Source organism: Hesperophylax consimilis, chromosome 23, assembly GCF_061612785.1.
Source record: "Hesperophylax consimilis isolate HC1 chromosome 23, BYU_Hcon_1.0, whole genome shotgun sequence".
NCBI lineage: Eukaryota > Metazoa > Arthropoda > Insecta > Trichoptera > Limnephilidae > Hesperophylax > Hesperophylax consimilis.
Window position 1 is genome coordinate 28507075 of NC_142858.1, and position 26941 is coordinate 28534015.

Sequence of the window (26941 nt, forward strand, 5' to 3'; positions counted from 1 at the left end):
ATTTCAAATGGAAAATGCATTGAGAAAAGCATTTAAAATGCAAAATTCAAAATGGTTTTTAGAAAAGCATTTAAAATGCAAAATGGAAAATACCCATTTTGCATTTTGCATTTCCATTTGAAATGGATTTATTTGAAATAAAGCACATCTCTGGACGTATCTCATAAGGTTTAGCCAACGTTATCAATGTAAGTGCCAGAAAATATATTTTTTACGACTTGATTACAAAACATCGAATTTTCTCTATTTTAAATAAATATTATATGAATGAATTGTGTACATAAACTTTCCAGAGGAAATTCTCTAAATGATAGTGAAAACTCTATCGTAATCCGTTGCGTAGTTTAGAAGAACTAAGCGCACAAACAGACAGACCCGTAGAGCTGTTTTATACTATGGAGATTTATTATTTAATTTCATATCATCCCTTTATTAATTATTTTTTAAACTATGGGCCCTCTAAAAATGGGGGCCTCAGCAAAGGTAAAGTGAGGCCCACATTATCAAATAATGTATTGTACCAAATAAAATAAATTGTTTTGGGGCGATGTTTATATAAACAAAATGAAACCTTACGGAGCAGTTAAAACATTACTGAATATCCGAGCGGCACTTACGTCTGTTTACGTTTGAATTTTTGGTTCCATGATAACTCAACACATTTTAAAAAAGTGATATAAAGTCACTAGAAACGATGAAATTTTTTTTTAACCTAACCTAACCTACATAACCTAGTTAATAAAGTTTTTGTTTCATCACTTTCCATGACTTTATATAACTTTTTAAAGATGTGATGAATTATCATTGTGATGATTTATCCGGTCACCGAATTTTTATATCACATTATTTGATTTCGCGAGCATTTTTAATAAATAAGGATTTGTTTTCTAAAAACAAAATTTTGTTAATTAAATACTTATTTACACGGTATGCATTCTTAAAAACATTTTTCTTTGTAAACTTTGAGAATAATGATATTTTTTTTACCCTTATAACGAAAGAACAATCATATTTTAATTTTTTTTAATGAATTTAAAATTCCCATTTCTGGGAACTATGTTAGTTAAAATATTATACTTATAATAAAAAATATATAAATATAATATTATTTGTAAATACCAATTTATGAATTGTCTTAAACACGAAACAAGATCAGCGTTAAATACACTGGTTGCATATCTAATGCGTTTTTAAATTTAAAAAAAAACTTTACTAATGAAATTCTTCAATTCACAATAGCTAAATAACTTCGCAAAATCAGCCTAAAATGAAAAGCGGCGCACTATTCCGCTGACATTGCAGTATTCGTCTATTGCGCATGCGCGCCGAGCAGAGGGGAAAACCAGACTCGGGCGTTAGAAATCTTATCCAAGATAAACAAATACATTTATTGACATATTTCTAGAGATGTCGCTATCTTATGCTACGTATACACACGCGAGCCGAACTGCCGAACTCAACCACAACTTGTGGGAAAGGTACGAAGAAACCCCAAATGGCGCGAAACTCCGCTTGCAGTTGCTTCGCTTAGTTCCCGTAATTCGTGGCTTAGTTCGCGTTTCGGTTCGCAAATGTATACGTACCATTAGCTATGTCTCGCTCATTAGTAAAAAAAAATAATTTAGATAAAGTTAGTCAAAATGCTCCCTTCGTTTCACATGCTATTTTTTCGAGAATTTTTTTTTTAAATACCTAGAATAGAGGGTCTTCACAAACTTGTGACAATAGACTAATGTCATTACTACTTGGCAGCGCCCTTGAGGTGATTTTGCACATAAACGGCGCTATACAAATCGTCCAATTATTATTGGATGATTTGTATAGACTTGGCTTACTGAAAGAATTAATTTATATTAGCTTTCAATGATATATTATTCTAAAGACTTTTAAAATTGTTATTCATCTTTTTCATAATTTTTCTTTTGCTATATTTCTGTAAAATTTTTTGTTTTATACATACAATTGTAAAAATGTAACTGTAAACTCACTATAATAAGATTTATAATGAAAGAACCCGCTATACAAACTGCTAAAAAGCAGTTTATTGAGACTTTTTACCTTATATTTGTTAAGTGTATAATGTATAATAATAATAAAAAACAAAAATAAAATTATTGTGCTCCCGAAACGTTCTAAACACTTGCTGGACTTGAAATAATCCTCTCGTACCAAATTTGTATGGTTAGTTTTCCTTATCCAAATTATTGGATAGTAAAACTTTTCGTTCAGGCGGTAGCCATGTTTTTATTTTGAAAGATAATTTATGTATTTTATATTGATTTTGGAGACATGTTTTTATTTCTTAAACTTAATGTCATTTTGTTGTGCTTCTAATCTCACTAAAATTGGCAATGGGTCAATTCTAAATGATGATGAATTTTTAATTTGTAATATATCTCATTGTGTGTATTTTAATAATAATTATACAAATAATTGTTTAATCATCAACAATATAAAGTACCACTCAAGAAGAATATAATACTAATAAATATGAACGAAACATGAAACAGAACAAGCCACAGAAAAATAAAAAAGATAACGATCACAAATAAGAATTGACTCTACGATATCTTATTTTATCGAGACAGGCGTCTTAAACCACTCGACTATTGGTACCTATTTATTAAGCATCATATTTTGTCGATATCATATTTCAAATTCAGAATTTACAATATAATTTTGCAAATGTTTTTTCTATATTTTTGGCATAAACCTTTTTGTCCCGGTAAGACAAGAAATCTTGGGTTCAATTCCTAGTTGTGTGCGTTATCTTTTTCTTTGTTTAGTGCTGTTTCATGTTTCGTATAGATTTATTAGTATAACCTTCTTCAAAGATATATTACATTGATCATTGATGGGTATAACCTTCCAAATAAGTTACACGTCAGACGGCTATTTTTTTTTAAATTTCTGTTTTTGTTAAGTTCCTACTTTATAAAACCGGAAACGATGAGACTCTCCCATCTATTTGTACGTAATCGTTAATGTAATAGTGGATTATCTACGTTTTTGGTCCGTCTGTGGCGTCGTATTCCGAAGGGGTTGTCTCTGTAGTTCGTGTTGTTGTTGTGATGATTATTTATACAGTTTGTATACAAGGTAATTTGTGAGTGTGGTGCTATTATCCACGCGAATCCTTTTACATTCAGTTTCTTCTAGTCCCGTGAAACGTCCAGCGTTATGTTTCGTTGCTCTATATTATTCTGCGCACAGTTGTCTAGGTGGCAGAAAGAACGTCATTTGCCAAGATGAATAATATTTTCTAAATTCATCCTATTAATATAGCTTCGGTATCTCGCGTGTGTATATTGAAACTAAAAGGAATTGTTTTTCGCACAGGATAATGCCAATCCAGGCTCCACAATGGACAGACTTTCTCACATGTCCAATTTGTTGTCGGGAGTTCAACGCAGCGCCGAGAAGCCCAGTCAGCTTGGGCTGCGGGCACACCGTCTGCAAGTTGTGCCTGGCTCACCTGCACCGGAAGCAATGCCCCTTCGACCAGGTAAATCCCATTGTATTCCACCTCTGACCTTTGAACTCGTTTGCACTGCAATAAACCTGCATTAAATCACTCTCATTCCCGCTTAACCTCTAAATGCACGTCATTCGGTTGTACTTCTTACCCTATGAACAATGAGACTTGACGTTTGACCATTTGGCACTTGTTTTGACAGCTAAATCTTTGCTTGAGTCGCATGTCATTCATGCAAACCTACCCATTGCGTATTATGTTGTAAAATGCAGACTACCACTATTTAACACATTCTTTATTACATCTAGCCCTTGAACAAATGTTTTCTTTAAATACCAGCCTGTGATTGGAGGTCACCTTTATTGTTTATCTTTAAAATTATACACAATGCTACAAAACGAATAAATTATTTTATTGTTTTTTTTTAATGAAATTCATGTGAAATGAATGTGTCATTTTGTTGATTTATTGATGAACTAAATGGTATCCTTCACATTAAACACATACATCTAATTAGCGCACAAGTTATCACAACCTCACTAATAATTCTATGATAGCATAACTCTTTGAATAACCTTACGTCACGTAGTTCTATGCACTCTTTATTAGTTTTAATTTATGTATTTTGTATTAATGTATTCTGTGGTGTAGAATGTTTAATCTGTGGAATAAATCCACGTCACAGACCATTAGGCAAGTGTATCTACTTTCATCGAATAACTCCCCACTCGTCTGATGCTCTGTCCTCTAATACCCTTTCTATCTCTTTATCTTCTATCATATTATATTAAAATGTAAATATCTGTACTTAGGTTTATTTATAATAATACTGTTCTGAACAAGGTTAGGTTATAACCGAAAATAGTATAACACGCATGACTCCTGCTGCGACATGTTATGAGTCCGAGTCTTCAAGTATTCATAATTTAGTATCTTTTTATATTTATCTGTTGTTTATATTTACCATATTTTCCCTGACCTTGGATGAACCTAAACTCTTAATCAGAAATCAAATGATAATTGTTTCAAAACTGCAATGCCATAAAGTTGAAGGAATCCGGAAGAAACCCGAAAAAGAAATAAAATATCTAGTAACTTATATAACCTCAACAATGAGCAGGCACAATCAAGAAACGCTGCAAACGAGCGGTCCAAAAATAATAAAGTCATAATACATAACTAAACTACTTTACATCACGACCATTGCACCGGCAATGATCTAAGGATTAAAAGCCATCACTGTTATCAAATCCAAAACATCAAGAAGATACGAATGATACATCCTGAAACAAATACTGGAAGATTCTAGGAATGCGCCTAAGGAGAAAATATAACAAATACTACAAGTTAAAACAATAACTAAGAAGATAAGAATCCCACAGGATAGGATAACTTGGACACACATTAAGACTAAAAACATTACATCAATTAATAGCAGGTAAATGCAAAATTGGAAGACCTATCTGTACGTGGAATGACTCTTTACAACACGAACATGAGGTACTTTGATAAAACGCTGGAAGAATGGAAGGAAATAGCCAAAAATAAAAAGCAAGTTCAGGGTAGTTGGGACTACCTGGATTCGACTCAGATAATGTATACCATGAACAAAGCGGACTCGGAGAATAGTGACTCGACAGAAGAAATATAGGAGGAAGAAACTAGAAATGGCATAGATAGGGAGTAACTATGAAAGAAGAAAATAAGCAATTCTCAACCCATCCCATCCTACATTCCTATATTGGCTCATCAGGTTGCCATGTGTACTCTAAACCCCAACCTCCCACCCATCCTTAGAGCACATGTTCCAGTCCTGACGAATCATTACACCCTGGTGTACCGGTCTCACTGGAACAGGATGCTCCTGGACAGTGTGGTACAATCGTGTTCTTTCCGTTTCTTTAAATCAAATAAATGGAAAGAATAATTTAAATCTAAGAAATGGAAAATAAATTTCTTTAATCGTTTCTCTATATTTTTTCTCATTCTTATCTGACCTTAAGTGTCACCTTCAAATGGGAACTTTGGTGAGGCATTATTAAGGTTGAGAAACTGTGGCGTTTGTGGCGATTTATAATAACGGGTTCACTAAGAAAGTCAATTAATTTATTACATTTATTTTGGACTCGCTTTTGGGCAGTATTATTATTCTGAGAGGTGTGTTATAAAGCAAGTGTGTCTTATTTTCCTTTTTATGGGAGTTGAGAAGTACCTGGTTATTCTAATCTGATTACTAAACAGTTGCTAAACCATTTCAGCAACATCTGTTTTTTTCGTGTTTGAAAATAGCTCTTTCATTTTACATATCATACAATTTATACTGTTATATGCCTTTAATGTAACTTCTGTACACATCAGGCAGACAGTTCCTAGACTGCTTTTATTTATCTGTTTGTCTGTTGGTTTTCATCAGATCCTTTATCTTACAATATTGTATATGTTGAGATTGGCAAGTCACAAAGGCATTACACATTATTAAATTTAATTATCTGCTTTTGCACCATCACTTCTCATTACAATTTCACTCAAAACAATGTAAAGATATTTCTCAACTCAATTAAAAACTCTTGCGCACAGTCCGTACATGTTGCTACTAAAATCATGAAACCTTGAATTCTCGAAATATCAAAACTAGAATACTTTCATAACCTCTCAAAACCAAACAATTGTAGCTGTCCCTTTTTGTTCATAGCATTGATCTAAAGTACATGCATCGTTATATAATGCCTGACACAAGTGAAGCCATGAACGATCTGAGTGGGAACAACCTCACCTGGCTGGTTGCGGTAGACTGGCGTCCCCGACGGTTTACAAGTGTCAGCGACGTTTGACTGGATACAAATCTCCGCGCAGATGTATGGCTGCAGTCGCCAAGATTCTTGAATTGTCTAGTATCGGATCCCTGTAATAATTATAGTTTGATCAAGTTTACATTTGTAATGGATTCCTTTCTTTTCAGACATTGCTAAATACAGACTTGGAAAATCTAGTGGTGAACACCGCTCTACTTCAGTTGGTTGGTGTGGCAGCTCCTGCCCAACCTTACCACCCTCCAATTATACGATGCCTTCCAGCAGACGAAAGACTCTGTTATGACCTCAGCATACAAGGCATCGAAGAACTAGCACGTTATCTTAAGTACAATGGGAACGGTGAGCATTTGTACACAGTTTTATTATGTTACACCTATTAATTGAGGGGTAAACTGGTACTTGACTCTGCAATGGTTGGCTGCCCGTCTGGGTTTACTGAGATTTTAAATTGGCAACCTTTTATAAGTGCCAAATGATTGATGCTTATTAAGATGGGTTCACAAGACGTCCACAGAGTAAGACTCCATATTGATGCCAGTTGCATTCATTTAATTGATTAAGACACTTCATCGGCACATTGATCAACTCGTTTCAATCCATTTTGAGGTTCATTGTACATAATTTTGTATACTGGCATTGAAAGAGTGTATTTATTGAATATATCAAACATTGGAAACCTATATCAAAATATGTTATCTTGAAAGTTGTGTTCATTGAACAGAAGGCAATTATTGTCTTGGATAATCGTGATTTTTGTGATGTGAGACTAACAGCCTGTATATGTTTGTGCAAGGCGGGCTGAGTGCGAACAAACTGTCCAAGCCCATGCAGAGGAAGCTGGTGACGCTGGTGCAATGCGCCCTGACTGAGGAGGAAGGCCGCGGTCGCGCATACCGCGCTGCTCGTTCCCTCGGAGAGCGCACCGTCTCCGAACTCATTCTGCAACATCAGGTAAATACTACACCATTACCAACATGTGTCCAACAAAATATATATTCTGGAAGAATTTTAGTGAGTGTAAAATCTACATAGGTGATGTAGTATCAGAAAGAATTTTTTTATATGTTGAACTAATGTTGTTATATGTTAGTTTTTCATTAAAACGATTGTACGACCGTGTGTGACTTGCAGGTACTTTCAAATCAATTATGTTTAATACATCCGGATGTTGCTTACGATTTTATATAGCAACATCAATTTTTTATTGTGCCGGAATGAAAGAATGTTTTGACCATTTTGAGTAAATAACCATGTCAAAACTTTGTCATTGAGTACACGCTTGCATCAACAACTGTTGGAAAGTAAAAGAAGATTAAACCAATTAACAAAATGGCGGGTGTACTCCATTGAGGGGTCAATCCTTAAGTAAATAATTATTAATATTGGCATATTGCGTGTGCCAATAAATAATGTGAGGTCGAACTAACTTTTCCATTATTACAGTCAACATGATTATTTACGACCGCTTCAGTGTGGATGTTCCCTTAACACTTATTACATTATACATTCATAATTAAGTAAGTTATATGATTTAGTGCAATGATTGCAATTCAATGGGAAGTCCTTTATACTATTGTAACTTCTTTTTAGTCACAATCCACAACTCAGGGATCTAATTTCTACAGCATTCAGTCTATAATTTACATTATTACAAAATTATTGTTATTGCATTAGGTGTTGGAAGTGGGGGTGGAGGTGTGATTTGAACATGCTTTATGTTTTGCTTGTTTCATTTATTACAAAAAATTGTAAGAGAGTTTCACTGTGTTTCATTATAATGTAATTAATTTCCAAAATATATTCCAGAATCCTCAGCAGTTGAGTGCAAACCTTTGGGCGGCAGTGCGAGCAAGGGGCTGCCAATTCTTGGGCCCGGCCATGCAAGAAGAAGTTCTGAAGCTGGTTCTGTTAGCTTTAGAGGACGGATCAGCACTATCCCGGAAGGTAAAATTATCTATTTAATTGTTACAAAAAGGATTTGTAGGAAAATTAACTTTTACAAATTCAATTACTTAATCGATAACTTCCCTTTTCCTACCTTATAAAATAGATGTAATGAATTTTCAGAACTACATATGAATTTTAAGTTTTCATTGATGATTATTGCCTTTCTTTCACCTTTAATTTTTATATATAACTCAGTAGACTCATTCATGCCTTTGTGGACACACGTTTGAATGTTTAGTGTTTAATTGTATTTAAATAATAACTTTGTAGCCATTAATAGAAATTTAAAGATTATTTTTACTCAGTTGTGTAAATAAACTCAATGATTACCTAGTTATGCAAGATAATATTATCTAAATAGATAAATTCTATTTTACTATGGCATATCATTATTTATTTCCTCAATACAATGAACACCTTTTATCATTTATATGGAAAATTTTGATTTCCTGTTGTTTGTTGACAAAACTTTACGATATACAAACATATTAAAGATATCAGTAGGTGTTAATTAATGTGCAAATTGACATCAGCTCTGCAATTGCATGGAAGGATCTCAATATGAATGTATTCTGCACTTGCATAAATGTTGCATGCAAATTCTTTTCAACAAACTGTTTTAGCATTGCTTTTGACAGGTTAGAGTGAATATTTCAATTGCTATAATCAAGTTAGCTATATATTCAGGTAAACCGATTAAGAATTCGCCCATTTGTGTTTTTTATTTCGCTGCCTTAGTTCTTGTATGTTCAATAAACCATTTTGCAAATTTTACAGGAGACGTTTTTTTTGTTTTTACTGGCAAATTCTAAATAATTCTCGGCTTTGGTCATTTCATTTTATACATATGTATTACAGGAAATGTTGAAACGTCTAATTTCGAAGTTTGAAGCTATAATATGCCCATATTATGACTTTAAAGGTGGATATTGAACATTGGTTGAAAATAATGTTTAATTCTTTTGGATATTGAACACATTGTTAGAATATTGAACAATTCGGCGTGCAAAACTTTGAGATATTTTATGTTCAATAAGCCAAATAGTGGTAAATTGTACGTACAGGGTGATTTTCAGATTTCAAACAATTTAATTTTATCTTGTAAGTAGTAGTTGTCCTAAATTATTACTTTGAAATATGTACACAAACAGCGTTCTTCAGGTAATTGTCAACAAAGGCGACACTTTTTAAATCATTCAAATATTATGATTAAGGTTATATAAGTTTGAAAGCGTAACTATGTACAAAGATACGTCTTAATGATGTTTCGTATGAGTAAGCTGTGCATTATTAAACATACTAATTTCGGTTGTCGGTGCATGCGTGATGTGAAATATTCATATGTGTAACAACATAGGTAAAATTATTCAATTCTTTGTATTTCTTGGGCATTAACTATGTAACAATTTCTAGACATTTTGTTTTGAAGAGTTTTATTTTAAATGTAAATTTACATTTAAAATAAAACTCTTCAAAACAAAAAATTATTCAAGTTCAAATTTAATTTTAAAATTGGAACTGATAAGTATTAAATCATATCAGACAAACGAAAATGTGGGTACCAAAATTATTTTATAAATTATATACATACATATATTTGGAGGGCTTTCGCTTTGTTTTTTTTTTTTAATTATGTTTGTTATTTTTCAAGTTTACTTATTTTCGAATGGTATTTTTTTCCTTTTATATTTCCATTATATTATAACGTGAAGACATTTTTATTTTTTTATAAATAATAAATAACCCGTGGATTATAATACGACAAACAAGTTTATGGAAAGGCGGAACAGACACTGAAATAAAAAAATTAAAAAAATGTGCCGAAATCATAAGCTACAAAAATTACTAGTTTCGGTGGAGGGGCCTGAGGTCGTCAGTCGTTTGAAACATTTCACGGAAAACACATAACTGAACATTGTTTGTTCAACACAATTTATTTATTGACCACATATTTAACATAATACGTTTTTAATGATAAAGTCCACAAATCGGTTAATTTTATCTTTAGAATATTTAAAACGTATTAAAATAAACAAATTACGAATAAAAATAACTAATTTATTATGACTTGTTTTACGTAAAGAACGAAAGGTGTAATAAATAGTTTAATTAATAAATAATAAATGGAGCATCCTGTGTATATGCCTAGCAAGTTCAAAAAGTACATGTAAAATATATTGGAAATGCGTATAAATAACATAATTTTAAGACTTACCTCTCCATTTGAGCCACTGGTCTAAGGTTTGTTGATTCTGTAGTCGGTGAAGTCATTTTTCACTTCAATAACAGCAGTTTATTCACAATTAAACGTATTTTTAATAGAACAATGCGAAGCTCTGATGGCAGTTCGAAAACAATAAAAAACCAAGATGTAAAAAGATTACTAAAGATTAACTAAGATTAACTAAGATTACTAAAGCCGTAACAAGCCGACTACTGATTGGTTGAAAGTGAATATTGAACATGCAAGAACTCAAATTGCGGCACGACTAGGCAGAACGTTGAACAAATATGTATGAACTTTTTTTTTATTCTATGCATAACTTTGAGTGTTTGAACGTTCAATATACAGAATATTGAACATACAAGAACTAACAAATTGTTCCGTGAGTGGATATTGGCACTCGAGAAATGCTGAAAATAGCAGTTAAAAACCGAAAAATTTGTTTTTTTTTAGCTACATTAATGCGTAATAGGCTAATGAACACAATGGCATTCATAACTCAGTTTTGCTAAAAAAGGCTTATTGAACATACAAGAACTAGGACAGCGATTCGCAAAATTGTACTAAAAATTTTGGGTTTTATTTGAATGGTTAGAGTTACAGAGATTAGCAAAAATATTACGAACAACCTGATGAGTGTCTCTAGATGGTTGACACACTATTATCTTTTTCAATGTAATTTAGGAAGTCAGAATGGCATAAACTATCATATCAGTGAAAACATAAACATTGCAAAAATTGAAACAATAATTTTGATAAACCGTCTTAAAAGTATTAAGCATTATCAACACATTGGACAAAATAATCTAGTCAATTACTTATGTTTTTGATAGACCTGTCGTGATAATCAAATAGATAAATGAGATCAAATGAATAATCCATCAGAGGGGATTTGATAGATATTCTTAAACATCTCGTAAAATAATTAATTAAAATCACATTACTGCATTATTGTTAAGGCTATGTTCATTCACATTGTTAAGGCTGCCACGGTCGAAAACCGTTTGGACCGTGACTTGGTTAACTGGAGCTTTAATTTTTTTAGAGCTTTTACACGGCGGTCATGAGTTTTAGGCGTTCATGTGCCTGTCAGCCAAAATCCATCTGTTCATAGTCGCATGACCCATGCCGATTAAATTAGTTGAATTAATCATGAAGGTATCTGCAGACAGACCTAGGGTATGTGCTTGAAGGTTGTCATTTGGGTATCACGGGGTATGCCATTGACTGTTTTTGCACATGGTTTGTTTGTGTCTGAAATAAACTCACAGTATGTAACGATTTGTGTCTATCACGATAGAACATGGCGTTCAAATGAACTTAGCCTAATGTCTGTATACTTTGTAGGTTCTAGTGATGTTTGTCGTGCAAAGACTGGAGCCCCATTTCCCTCAGGCATCGAAGACAAGCATCGGTCATGTAGTCCAGTTGCTGTATCGCGCTTCTTGCTTCAAGGTAATTCATTTATTTTCCTTTTTTAATTATATTTTTAGTTTTATCAAGTTTTTTTATGTGCTGAGGGAGTGTGCATCCTGATCCTGATAAACGATGCTGATAATCGTTTTCCATTTAAAAATGCTAAAATGCATAATTTTCTACCAATAAAAAAATTCAGATGTTCATTACATAGATCGTCAGTTAAGAGCGGCTAGTGGCTGACTAACATTTTTTTCAAATTGACATTTTTTTATCCAAGAGTTCTTTGCAAAGTCTTATATCATTTCGTCTATTTTTTTAATGAACATTTAATTATATAAAACTCAATTATGTGCTACGCCAAACAAAACAATTTACTTTAACTACATAATAACTTTTACAATACCTCTAACTAGTTAAATATGTTTTTTAGTTTTGTGTAAAGTGGTAATAACAGTTGACTCAATAAAAACCATTGGTGAGTGATTTGAAAAACTTTATCAATTTTGCATTCAAAATTTTTATGTTTTTAATTGCCTACGATGATTTATAATACTAAAATCTGAAAAGTATTTAATCTGCTTTCAAAGCAGTATTTTATTTTGAAATATGCAATATACGCAAAAACAGCGAATTTATCTGGAATCGATGTGAAAATGATGTGAAAATATTTCCCACACATTCAGCTTTTCGACATGCCTACCTCTCCACACCAACTTTTGAAATGACATGACGTAACATAATAAGGGTGTCTGGGGGTAAGGTGCGCTAACTTCAGGAGGTGATTCTATATGAAGGTAGAAGTAAAAAAGAAAAATAACTTTTTTCCAAATTCAAATGTTCATTTTCCAATACAAAAATATTTTTCCATAGAAGAATTCTTATTTTTCCAGTAACCCGTTTTAACAGTTTACCCCCGGACCCACGTATATTCGAAAAAAAGGTGTTCACAGAAGACTGAAATTCTTTTCCCCCCCCCCAATGATTTAGATCAAGAACCGCCATTATCCGTCACACAATGCAATAGAACTCCTCAGGCCCTACTATTGGTTTATCTGTGAATCTGTATCTTTAGTGTTTTTTCACGGTTTTCTCATAAATTTATTTTAGCTATTCGTAAAAAAATATTAGTTACACATATTAATATTAAATACTATAAATATTTTATGAAAAAGCCACAAAAAATTGCTTGTAAAAAGTAATAGATTTGCAAATAAACTACATATAGATATATTACGTAGGGCGTGTTGAACTGTTGTTTGCCGTCAGTAACATTTTCCGTTGTGCTCACAGCAAGTAAATCATTTTCAGGTTTCGAAGAGAGAGAGCGACTCTTCGCTCATGCAGCTGAAGGAGGAGTTCCGCACGTACGAAGCGTTGCGTAGAGAGCACGACGCGCAGATAGTTCAGATAGCCACTGAGGCGGGTCTGCGCATAGCCCCGGACCAGTGGAGCGCCTTGCTCTACGGTGACACGGCCCACAAGTCCCACATGCAGAGTATCATAGACAAGCTGCAGACACCACAGTCCTTTGCCCAATCTGTGCAGGAGCTGGTCATCGCTCTGCAGAGAACTGGCGATCCGGCCCGGCTCAGTGTCCTCAGCCCTCATCTCGAACTGCTGGCCGCTATTGACCCATGCGCGGGTGAGTTTTGTTATTTTCCAACCACGTAATCCACTTTTCTATTCAATCCAATGTTCATATGGCATTGTTGTATTTGCTTTGATGTTAATATGGCTATTACATACACTCATAATTTTAAATACTGCTTAAATACGGTCTAGTTCGTTCATGACATTAACGGTAACTTTAGTCGCTAAACGCTATAAATGTAAATTGAGTTTAACGAATTTGACTTATATATACCAGTACCTGCAGCGCTAGTTAATTTGTTGGAGGATTGAATCTGATTGAAGTAAAGTGAACATGTTAAGCTCAGACAGATGTAATTGAATGCAAGAGTAAAACAACCAAAAGTGATTGCTAGTTAAACATTAGCGTAGGGCAGATTTGAATGTGTGTAAATTTATATAAAAATGTTCCTATCCTAGATGCGACTCTTGACTGCGTAATTCTAAATATTCAATACAATGATTCTTATAATGAGGAGTTGGATGCAATAAGTGCATTCTGATTGTCGTTTTGAGCAAAATGCAGTCAAAGCATTTTGAAATGTTGTATATTCGCTTGTTAGTTGCAATTAGTGTAAAACCTACAGAAGTAATATTTTCAGAGCAGATAATGCGATGGGAGCAAAAACAGCTTGTGCGCGGTTAATTTGTTATTGCATCCTTAACACACTTCAGACGGGAAAGGTATTTCTACCCGTTCGGGCGATTGTTGCTTAAGGACGGGAAGGATATTTTTACCTTTTGCGCCGGCTTCATTTCAATTGCAGAAAAGAATAAACTATCCAATGTTTTTGTATGAATATTATATGCCAATCTCTTTCTAAAGGTCCCAACTATATGTATATAATTATCAAATCGCAATACAATTCTTCTTTTTATATATATATATTCTAGTCTTTCGTGTACATCGGTATTTCAACAAAGTGACTTTTTATTATTGAATACCTGACACTTGATAAGCAATGCGTTTGAATATTAACGAAAGAAGTAATTTTTCGGTAAGTCATTATACACGGTGTCCGGAAACTCGTAGTACAAGTGGGAAACTGGAGAATCTACACCACATGGGGAACCCAAAAAAACATAAAGTTTTTTGATTTGAGCATTTTCAAAAAAAAAAAAAAACCAAAAAAATATTTTTTTCGGCTATTTTAGGGTTAAAGTTTTTTCTGGTGTTTAGGGTTGAATAACAGATGTTTTAACCCTGCAGAGCAGAAATATTTTATGATTACACCGGGTGAAATGAAGGGTGATTTCAAAATAATGCTTCAAATCCGAGTTTCTTCATTTGTTTTACTTTCAAATAGTTTTAATTAGTTGGGTACTTTGATCTTCAGTAATAATTTATAAGAATTTGATTAAGAAAAAAAAAAAAAAAAATCAACTTCAAACTCGATTTACTCGATAACGAAATCTCAAATAAAAAAAAAAATATACTACAAAATCGACTCCAAATGTGATGTAGATTCACCAGTTTCCCGCTTGTACTACGAGTTTCCGGACACCCTGTGTAGCTTGGGTATGCTGAGTTAGTATGTAGAAATTTTTATCAAAATATTTTCATTATCTTTGAAGATATAGCGATTTAAACAAATTAAAATGATTCTTGCGGGACTTTTATTTTCGCCCGTCGGCGCAAAAGATACCCGCCTGAAGTGTGTTAATATTGATATACAGTAAAACTCTCTTATAAGGTTTTTTCATTGAACCATAGAAATTCTTATGTGGGAAAAAATTACATGTGAGTTCAAAATAAAGTCATATTTTTACTTTTAATTCTATTGAAAAAACAAATCTTCTGTGTGGGAACCGTCCATGCGGGTTTTACTGTATTTTTTGTATTACAATATGCTGCGACCATTGAATTTTTCGTTTACCCAACCTGAATATTATCTAATTGTAAATAAGGAACTATTGTCCATTTTTTTTTGAAATTTTTAATACTGACCTTCTAACTTAAATAGCAGTGTATTGTTTTTTTATGTTATAGTTCACATCACTATTGTTATTGAATTGGACCAATATCTTAAAATTCTGCCATTTCCGCAGTCGATAAAATTTTCTATTTGTCCTCTGCTATTTTTGTGTTCTTACAGCTAAACTGAGACCGACTCATAAATGTCGTTCTATCTCCTTTTGTATTACGGTGAGAAAAATGATTTAAGCAGTGTTCAAAAGAGGCAATACCACGCTTTGTATTTGCATTCAAAAGTTTACTATACACTTACAAATAATTGTATTAAATTCCAAATAGTCAACAACCCTAAAATTCTGCGTATTTGCGAAAGATTTGTCAAAGTTTGTGAATTTTTTATTAATACCTTTTATGTGAAATTTAAAAAAGTGCTCAAACTGAGACCGGCTCATAAATGTAATTCTATCTCCTTTTGTACTACGGTGAGATAAATGATTTAAGCAGTGTTGGAAAGAGGCAATACCACGCTTTGTATTTGCATACAAAAGTTTACTATACACTAGAAATAATTATAATATATTCCAAAAAGTCATTGACCCTAAAGTTTTGCGTGTTTGCGAAAGATTTGTCAAAGTTTGTGATTTTTTTATTCATTATTTTTATATGAAATGAAAAAAAGCGATGTTAAGAGGATCTTTATAATTCATTTGTCTAATAAAATATCTTATGAAGTGCTATTTCTAGAGTTTTCAAGAAAAAAACATCTTAATTTTTTCATAAGAAGCAATTACTTTGTGGTTAGACATTATATTTTTTAAATAAAACAAACACTTTGTATTTAACCACGAATATTTATTATTTTACACATCGACCGGTTTCACTTCAACCAAGCTTCATCAAGGGATATATTATATTCTTATATAGGATTATATTCTTTCTCCCTCTGTCTGTTATTCTTTAGGATTATATTATTTCTCCCTCTGTCTGTCAACCTATATATAATTAACAACTCTGTCTTATTTATCGTATTTAGTTATTATTATATCCTGATGAAGCTTGGTTGAAGCGGAATCGGTCGATGTGTAAAATAATAAATATTCGTGGTTAAATACAAAGTGTTTGTTTTATTTAAAAAATACGTTATTAAAATTTCGGTGGTTGGTTATGATTTTCCTAGATATGCGTTATTAATTATACTTTTTTATATTTAACAAATATATAGCTTTAAGTCCAATCTTTTAGAAGTTTCAATTTTCTCAGAAGTAGATCTATATATAATATGAAAACAAAACTCACAAATATAAATTTTCATACAAAACCAGAATGAAATGGGATGTAATGACCAATGTAACCAGAATCAGCAGATTCAGTTGTGCCAACCAAACAGCGTTTTAATGTGAAGGTGTTTTATTCATTTTTAATTAACGATTTATAAATCTGAATATAATAAAACTTTATAATCGGCGATTGTTGATCTATGTGAAAGTTCCTTATTCTCTATGGCATTCGGAGTTGAATTGTTAAACTTTTATGTTAGTCGTGCTGTACTACATGTTCCTTTTGGAGCCAACATTATACTTTTACAATGTTATAATTTTGATTTGCGAACATTGCACAGGTACGATTTAAGTTTATCACTCCAAAAGTATTATTGTGATTAATTTTTTGGTTTATTTGCCATGTTGCACTTCCTCCTTCTTTAGCCAACGTTTCGGAAAAAGTTACAGTGTCCATCATCTGTCCAACATCTGCCCTGATGATGGACACTCTAGACGCCTCCTTTCTGGACTGCCCGGGCTTCACCCTCTTAGGCAAGTTCAGACCCAGAAGAGGTGTATGTTTCTATAGCAGAGCTGAGGTCAACTGTGTGCGACTGTTGAATCTGGAAAACTCTAGATTTGACGTAATGTGGGTGGGCGTCAGTCGTACCAGTACGGTAACACTCTACGCGTGTCGATACCGCTCTCCAAACCTCAGCTAATCAGACACATCTGAGCAATACTATTTATGATCTCTTGCCCCGCTACCCTTCGCCGAGTTTGTGGTTTTTGGAGACTTCAATGTTCATAAAGAACCATGGTTGAAGTTCTCTGGATCAACAGACTCGGCTGGACTACAGGCGGAATCCTTTGCCCTTTGCCACGGATTGGAGCAAATAATTCAGGAACCTACAAGGATTCCTGATGACCAGACTCACCGCTCCAATCTGTTAGACCTATCTCTAACCACTGTGTCACATGAATACAGGATTGAAGTCACAGCACCTTTAGGATCATCCGACCCACTGCCTGGTGACGACATCAATCCCTAACTGTCAAAAGAGAGACTAAAGCGAAAAGTGTGGCACTAAATATAGGTCAGCAGATTGGTTTGGTCAGCGGGCACATTTTAATGCTTTCCCGTGGTCAGCTGTCTGTTTTCAGACTTCAGATCCTTCCAGATATGCCCAGGAAATAGATGAAGTCATCACATTAGCAATGGATCGCCTCATACAATCCTCTATTAAAGAAACTGGTGTGGGCTCAAAGCCGTGGTTCAGTCGACAATGCTCCAAAGCAGTTCGACGAAAAAACACCGCTAACTGAGCCTACAACACATCTCGAATGTGAAAACAGATCAGTATATAACAAAATGACAAACGAAAGCAAGATGATCGTAAATAGGTCGAAATTCAAGAAAGACCTGCAGATCAGTAAAAAGCTGGCTGCCTGCCCGCATGACAGTGTTCTAGTCGCTTGCTTTCCTCTACTAAAATAGCACTGTTATTGTTAAATTTTATTCTCTGCTTTTGTGTAAACCGTTTATTCTTTATTTCATATTATGTAATTAATTTTTTTTAAAGGAACACAATAGGAAATTTTATTTTAAGTTTATTATAGTTAAGCGCACTTGAAGTGAAACAACACAAAACTGCGCTATATAAATGTTATGTTTTTTTAAACTTCCGATTTAGCTGTCCGGGTTAAGTCTTCCCCAAAGGAAAAACTTAACCCTTCCACTCACTTTTCCACAAATGATCATCTAGTCAATCAACATTATGTAAGTGCATTATATAAGCAAAATAAATACAAAACAATACAAGAACAACACGTCAAATCACCAGAGATCAAATCGGAAAATAATTCACCGTCTCCAGATATTTTCATATCAGAGGGTTCGGCTCGGTAGAACTTCTAACAGGGCCTATAAATCCTACTGATCCCTCAACATAAATATTTTAAAAATCTTTTGTTATCCTACATGTATTCAAAATGACCGACTTTTGCATCTTTATATATAATTTTTTTGATAGATCTAATACGCCTAAATTTTTAATTAGAGAGCTAGGTATAATGCCAGTAGCCGAAATAACGAATGGTAATATTTTTATAGTCTGAGAATGCCAAATTCTTTTTATTTCATTTCCTAAATCTGTGTATTTTCTTATTTTTTCACTAACAGATTTTTGAATATTACAGGAATTTGGAATAGCGACATCAATGATATAAGTTATTTTTTTAATTTTGTCATGTAAAACTATATCGGGTCTATTATGACTAATCGCTCGGTCTGTTAGTATAGTTTTATCATAATACAGTAGAACCCCGTTAATTCGAACCCCGATAATTCGAATAAACGCGTAATTCGAAATTTTCGCAAAAAAAATTTCCGCTGAAAAATTTTTTCATACAAATTTTTTTTTAATTCGAAATTCGTTAATTCGTAATTCGAAATTTATTTTTGTCCGAGCGCGAAAATTTGTTCGTGTAATTCGAAAAAATTTGATTTTTGCGAAAATAAATCATAATATTTCGTAATCTCAATCTAAAAGTCAGCCGTGGCGGTAAAACGCCGAAAAATGTATTTTTACGTGGTTATACATCGTCCTAATTAGTATTATTATTTTGTAAATCTGAATCGATTTACACTGCAATGTCGTATTTTTTCAAATTTTATTCTAATATCCGAGTTTAAAAGGCCGAGAAAATACATTTTACGCGGATATATTTAGTTTTATGAGTTTACGCCAAATATCTGAATTTAAAGGGTCGGCCGCGTAATTTCGATTTACGCGTAAATATATCGTATTTCATCACCGCGACGGAAATCGGACGCGAAATTTCAATTTACGCGGAAATATATCGTATTTTTACTAACTTTACTTCGAATATCCGAGTTGAAAAAATACGGCGCGACGGAAATCGGCAGAAAAATTTCGATCCATGCCGAAATATGACATATTTTTTACGAATTTACTTCAAATATCTGAACTTAAAAGGCCGGCCGCGACGAAAAACTGCCGACAAAATTCGATTTACGCGGAAATATATTATATTTTTACGAATTTATTTCGAATATCTGAATTTGAAGAGCCGGCCGCGACGGAATACGGCCGCGAATTCTCGTTTTACGCGGAAATATATCGTATTTTTACGAATTCAAATTCAGATATTTGAAATAAAGGGCCGGCCGCGACAGAAAATTACCGCGAAATCTTGATTTACGCGGAAATATATCGTATTTTTACGAATATCTCAATTTAAAGGGTAGGCCGCGACCGAAATCGCTAGCGAAATCTCGATTTACGCGTAAATATATAGCATTTTTATGAATTTATTTTGAATATCTGAATTTGAAGAGCCGGCCGCGAATCCTCGTTTTACGCGGGAATATATGGTATTTTTACGAATTCAAATTCAGATATTTGAAATAAAGGGCCGGCCGCGACGGAAAATTACCGCGAAATCTCGATTTCCGCGGAAACATATCGTATTTTTGCGAATATCTCAATTTAAAGGGTAGGCCGTGACCGAAATCGGCAGCAAAATCTCGATTTACGCGTAAATATATAGCATTTTTACGAATTTATTGCGAATATCTGAATTTAAAGGGCCGGCCGCTACGGTAATCGACCGCGAAAATAAAGAAATAATTGGTATTAATACGAATTTACAACTAAAATACCACCCGGATTTGAAGAGGCGGCCGAGAAAATCGATTTTCGGACTATTTTCGGACTATTTTTTTTTTTTTCATAAAATTTCGAATTACGTGGGAATTCGTTAATTCGAAATTTGATTTTTGATGTCCGCTGGATTTCGAATTAACGAGGTTCTACTGTATATTTTATAAAATTCGTTTTCTAAAAATGAATTTGGTTCGTATTCATAATATGGTACTACATTACGGCAGTCAATCAAGTTATGTTTAATTACCAAATCTTGGTGAATTATTTTTAAAACTTGATTGTGCCTAAATGTATACTCGGACGGTGCTAATATAGAACATCCCGATATAATATGTTCTATAGTTTCCGGAAAAGCCAAACATTTTCTACACAAATCATCAATTTGATTTGTATCTTTGATTATATGCTTTCTATAATTTTTAGTATTAATGACTCTATCCTGAATGGCAAGCATAAATCCTTCTATTTCTGCGCTCAACTCTCCAATACTCAACCATTTGTTTGACGAAATTTTGTCAACATACGTTTGGTTGAGATAATTGAAGTGTTTTGCGTGTAAAATTTTATTTGACCAGGAATCTAATAATTCCTGGTTGGGATTTATAAAAATGTTGGCATTCTCATCGTATAAATTTAAAGGTGTAATATTTCTATCTGCCTTGCAAATTATTTTGTGCATTTCTGAGCTATGAGCTTTCCTATGGAAAAAAGTTCTTAGCATTTCTACCTGATTATGTTTCAAAGAAGTTATTTTGACTATACCTCTACCTCCTAAATTTCTAGGTAAATTAACTCGTTCTATAGCTGAATTTGGATGATGGCAATTAAACTTTGTTAGCGTAGTTCTAATTAATCTTTCTAAGTTATCTAAATCTGTATTAGACCATTTAATTATGCCAAATGAGTACGTTAATAGAGGTATTGCCCAAGTATTTATTGCTTTTACTAAATTTTTAGCAGATAGATTGCATTTTAAAATTTTCCTGATCCTAGTTTGAAATTTAATCCTAATATCATTTTTAATACTACTATGGTCTAATCTATTTGATTGTGGGTATCCTAAATACTTATAAACCTCATCCCTTTTCATACTAGTAATTTGGAAATTTCTAAATATACTCTCGTCCCCATCTACAATTTTGCCTTTCTCTATATGGATCGTTCCACATTTATCTAAACCAAAAGTCATTTTGATATCATCTGAAAAGTTTTTAACTACCTCGATCATTTTCTCTAAATTTTGTTCAGAATTCGAAAATAATTTTATGTCATCCATATATAATAAATGCGAAATTGTACTACTCTCCCTTGTATTACCCTTAACTTTTATTCCAAACTTGCTTTTAATTAACATTTTAGATAGAGGATTATTATTATTATTATTGCGGGCTCAATAGGTCGCAATTTCTGTAAATCAAGTCTCGCGCTCCTGGGAACGTTACGGTGAGACCCATGTGGTTGCACTGGACATTTCCAAGGCCTTTGACCGGGTTTGGCACCGAAGACTTGTCAACAAACTGCCTTCTTACAGACTTTCTGCATCCTTGTGTACTTTTTAAGGAAAAGGTCGATTCAGACGGTTGCCGATGATTTCACCTCTTCCTCACACGCAACAAAATGCTGGCGTCCCACAGGGATGTGTGCACCAATTCACTGTTACGCGGATGACAGTACATTATAGATCTTTTGTTTCTCTCTACATGATAGTTCAGAGGACTCACCTCGAGAGGGTTTCCTCTTGGCTAACGTAAGGATAACCTAGTCAAATTTTATGTTTCAAAAACCCAATCATGTCAGATTACGTTTAAAAAGCACCGAAATGATAACCTAGTCCCCTTTAACGCAAGCAATCTTCCTAACATGCCTTCCATTGATATGCTTAGTGTAATTCTTAAGTGACCAGCTCAGGCACGGAGGCTCAATCTAAGCCAGAGTCAAGTTAGCCTCACAGAACTTAATAGTACACAACAGTTGACCTTGTACAAATCACAAGTGTGCCCCACTGTTGAATTTGGCAGCCACCTCTCGTCCGGAGCCCCAAAATACCTGAAAAAATCCTTTACTCTGTGCATAGATTTGATTGATTCCCCTATCTTTACAGGCGGATTGCAATCTTTAGAGCACAGATGTCAAGTAGGTATGCTGTCCTTGTTCTACCGGTATTACAATGGAAGATGCTCCAAGATGCTTCGGCACCAGTGCATAATCGAGAAACACGCAAAATGCGTGTCCAACATGTGTACACGGTTCACATTTGTCACATTAGAACGGGTTGCTTCTGCTAATCGTTCTCGAGACTGTCAACAACTAGGCTATGGATCGATTTGCTGGCCTCTGTGTTTCCTCCATCCTAGAACACGGGTCTCTTCAAATCTCGGGTCTGTTCACTACTTCCTCTCCTTAAAAAGACCCTCCACACAGCATCCCCAGAGATGACATAGGTCCTTTTCAGGCAAGGGAAATTATTTTTCTCAGAGCTTATTGTGTGGAGTAAAAAAAATAAAAACGGAAAATAACCCAAAAATTAATCACAATAATATTTCTGCACACTCTATAATATTAGAAATAAACAGGAATTTAATTTATTTATCTATCTTCACTTTAGATTTTTATCTTTACATCGTACAATCCCGACCGGGCCTAAAACAAAATAAAATATAATTTATTATATGAATCTCATTACTGTTGTAATATGGTAATAAATAGGTAAAAACAGCGGCCTATGAACTTTGGAAATGCAACTGTTTTTGCGAACTTTTATAATTTTCTTTGTGTCTTTTAAACCAAACGGTGTTTGATTTAAAAGTTTCACTTTTGCACATACGGGTTGGCAACATTGATTTATGTCTGACAGAACTTGGAACTCCATCTTGGCCTGCCCTCTCCCACTCCCTGGAGGCCGTGCGGATTGTCGTGGTTGGACTGGTTCACTTTGTATGGCAGCACGGAAACACCAATCGCGACACGAACCATAACCATTCCCACACTCCACACAGGAACCCCAATAGCAAGCCTGTGCTGATTCCTGGTGCCATCGCCACTGGAGCAAACATTCAAGGTCAGTACCTACTACATCCATTGTTTTCCTTGTTTATTTTAATAGGATCCTTCTAAAATGACAAATAAAGGTTTCACTGCAATATGAAGAGATAATATTGATTGAAGACAATAATTAAGTAACCATGTAACAAAATTTTTTTAACAAATCTAAACATTCCCGTTTTTGATAATTCTGATTACTAGAATATCAGTTGATAATTTGGTAGGGACAAATCTCCAAATACCTCATGGCTTATTAAATACTGCATTCTTTGTATGCAAAATGAATGCCAAGATAAAATAAGAAGTAATCATCAAGCCATTCTCTTAGGGGTAGGCAGAGAGGATGAAAGAACACATTCATACATCTTCTCTCCTCTTCCTTCTATCATGTCTTCCTCGGGCATCCCAGACTTCTTTTACACATTCATTCCCGTCATATATACATATTTCTTTTTACACTACATGCCCAAACCATCTACGCGTTCCTTTCTTAATCTTACTCATTACGCTTACATCACTGTCATACATGGTTTTACTACACTATACCTTATTTGTACAGCATTCAGACTACTTTCACCTTTCCTCTGCCATTTCCTTGCTTCAATGCCCTACAATCAACACTTCATTGTTGACTGCTAGTAAAGAAGAGCAATGAACGTCACCTACAATGTCGAATTGGCACGTGGATTGTGAGAGGAGGTTACGGATAAAAAAAGTTGAACAATTTATGTGAAACGATAGAATAACAACTTACCTTAATAACTATTTTACTTTACAGTGTCAAGCCCGAGCATCAGTTCCCAAGTACCGGGGTCGACCGTGGTACACGCGGGCACTGCGCACTCCCCATCGCACCAGGCGCCAGTGGGAGGAGCAGCGGGTGGAGCAGAGGGGGCCTCTGGGGGTCTCACGTCCCCGCCCCCCAAATACAAGGTGTCCATGTGCCACGTCATCCTGCAGAGGGGCACCTGCCCCAGGGGGGACCTGTGTACATTTGCACACAGCGAAGAGGAGCTCGACAAGTAACTGATTATTTATATATTTTATAAGGTTTCATGAATAAACAGAACAACGTATGAGAAAACTGAAGTTTTTAAAAATGCTCCCATTTAGCAATGAAACGCTTTTGTCGTCGCTAAAAATTTAAATATATCTCGTGGCCCAAGGGTTGTGGTGTCAAGTGGCATGTATATTCTGTAATGGAGTATTGTCCGTTACTTGCACTTATGTTACTTGCGGAGAGGTTACTTGCGTTCGGGGAGGTGGGTTCCGACAAGAACCTCGAAATTCACTCTGTGCGACCCCACACAGAATCAGTACAATTCCACAACGGTAAGGACTTAAAAGGCTCTTAAAAGTAAGCAGAGCAGAAAAACATATTGAGCGAAAACGTTAGAGGTAAAAAGATTAAAACGAGGTAGCACCATAGTGCTGAGTTCTCACGGGAACTATCAGTATACCATCTCCGCTTAAATAATAATACTACGTATTTATTGAGATTAAGTTAAAAATGTTTTATGGGTAGTAGATAGTTTTGGGGTTTAGATTTGATTTTAAACACTTCAAGGAAGATAACTCTTTTTACTGCATAGCTCCTTATAAATTTATTTTTCAGGTTTAGGCCAAAGCGAAAGAAGCACGTGCCCTACTCTCCACCCAGTCAGAGGTCAGATGTCGCAATGAACAACAACAGTTCGGCATCAAGTGACCTTTTACCGTACCAAGTCTATCAGTCCGATTTGCAATACAATTCGCCCAAAGCCAACGGGAATGCCAACCAGCCGCCGCCCAAGACTCACCCCGGCTTCCAACAGAATTACTTCCCTTTGATTCAGAATGACGGTGAACTTCCCCAACTATACCCCACTCAATCGGGGGCTTTTGATCCCAACAACATCAGGGATTATGCGTCTGCAACTCCACCGCAGCGCAACTACCCACAACATTCAGGCAACATGGCTTCTGGTAAGTTTTTGAAATATTTCTTTATTCAGCGTACAGTTTACAGATTAGACATACGCTTGTGTTGTGCATTACTCTTTTTAATTTATTCTTGTGTGATGACTGCACAAGATTCCCAATTATCCAAAGCCAGTGCGACAGTCTCAAATATTAACACTTTTAATCAATCAGGACACAGAACAGTTTTAATACAATGGTGTGTTTATTACAAAAAAACAGTGGCGGTTCGTGGTTTTTTTTAACCTGCGGTTCAGAAATTCAAGAGATGATTTATCAATATATACCTACTGCTGTTGTCCTTCGTCGAATACAGCAGCAGTCACATAATTAAAATGAAGTTGGTAGTAGGGGTACCTATATTAAATGTGCCCCATAACAAGTTTTCTATTATTTTTGCTATGAGTAATTTACATTTTTGGATATTTTGTCTTTTCCAGGTAACCGAATGAATCCCACAACATCCCAGGGCCTAAATCAGAACATTGTACCTCATAAATCCAATTACGTGAACGATTTTAACCCCATTGTTGAAATAAGGAATAATGGGTATGTTATCAAACATTCATTCTCACAGAAAAACTGAAAGTGTTTAAACATATTATGATTATTGATCTCCATTTTAGGTTCAGCCCCATTAGCGAGGGCGGGTCTGTCAATTCGCTGGATCTCTGTACGGATAAGCATCTTGTTGACTTATACAAGCGGAAACAGGAGATTATTGTGCAGATAGAGAGGCACAACATGCTCTACAGGAAGCAAATGATTAATCCAACTATGTATGATCAACGACAGTACAGCCAAATATCAATATGTGAGTTCATTTTTTTATTTAAGTATCGATTTAGTTATAAAATTAACATTTCATATCTAGTTTCTCTCAATAATCAGCGACCACAAAAGCCGAGAAAGTGTCCAATTAGCGAAAGCTGCTAAAAATGCGATTATAGTGCATACATAAAAAATTGTCAATGCTTTAAATTTATCTTTTTTTTATTTTATTTTCATCAAAGCTTGTACATTTTTTTGCATTCCATTTAATTCCGCTAATATCCACCAATATAAATGTTAAACTTGATTTTTTTCGGTGACCGGTTATCAAAATCACAGTTCAACACACCTACAAAAAGTGATATAAAGTCATGAACTATTTAACCTTGTTTTTGTTTCATCACTTTTAATGACTATATCGCTTTTTAAAGGTGTGTTTAATTGTCATCTTGATGAAATATAAAGGAACCATTTTTTCCAATGCTAGCCCAAGTTTAAGTAAAAACTGTCTATTTTCCAAAAAAATATAATATAAGCCATTTGTGTCTTAACACCACAAATTTAATCTTACGCACCTACAATTAATTCCTAAATCAGACTGTTGAGAGACATGGTAAAAATATGCTATCTTTGGATACAATAATTGATTAAAAATATGTACAGTTTTGACATTTGTATTTAACTTACCAAATCAATTTTATTAATGTACATTAAAAACACATGTCCATTATGTTCAGGAGGGACAAAAAACTATCTAGGGATCTACATGCTCTTGCTTGCTTATGTACTGGGGATGGTT

At 34.3% G+C, this 26941-nt stretch overlaps 1 protein-coding gene across 1 annotated transcript in view; it reads left to right on the forward strand.

Annotated features, from left to right (window-relative positions):
• The first annotated feature begins 3011 nt into the window (after window positions 1–3011).
• Window positions 3012–26941, forward strand: part of roq (RING finger and CCCH-type zinc finger domain-containing protein roquin) — a 40912-nt gene continuing 16982 nt past the window's right edge. Inside the window, exons 1-12 of the mRNA XM_089646205.1 lie at window positions 3012–3099; window positions 3340–3505; window positions 6435–6627; window positions 7082–7239; window positions 8095–8232; window positions 11807–11914; window positions 13187–13520; window positions 23225–23428; window positions 24191–24434; window positions 25028–25377; window positions 25812–25920; window positions 25998–26185. Coding sequence (XP_089502331.1) covers window positions 3344–3505; window positions 6435–6627; window positions 7082–7239; window positions 8095–8232; window positions 11807–11914; window positions 13187–13520; window positions 23225–23428; window positions 24191–24434; window positions 25028–25377; window positions 25812–25920; window positions 25998–26185 — 2188 coding nt within the window. The 5' untranslated portion in view covers window positions 3012–3099; window positions 3340–3343. The remainder of the gene's footprint in view (window positions 3100–3339; window positions 3506–6434; window positions 6628–7081; window positions 7240–8094; window positions 8233–11806; window positions 11915–13186; window positions 13521–23224; window positions 23429–24190; window positions 24435–25027; window positions 25378–25811; window positions 25921–25997; window positions 26186–26941) is intronic.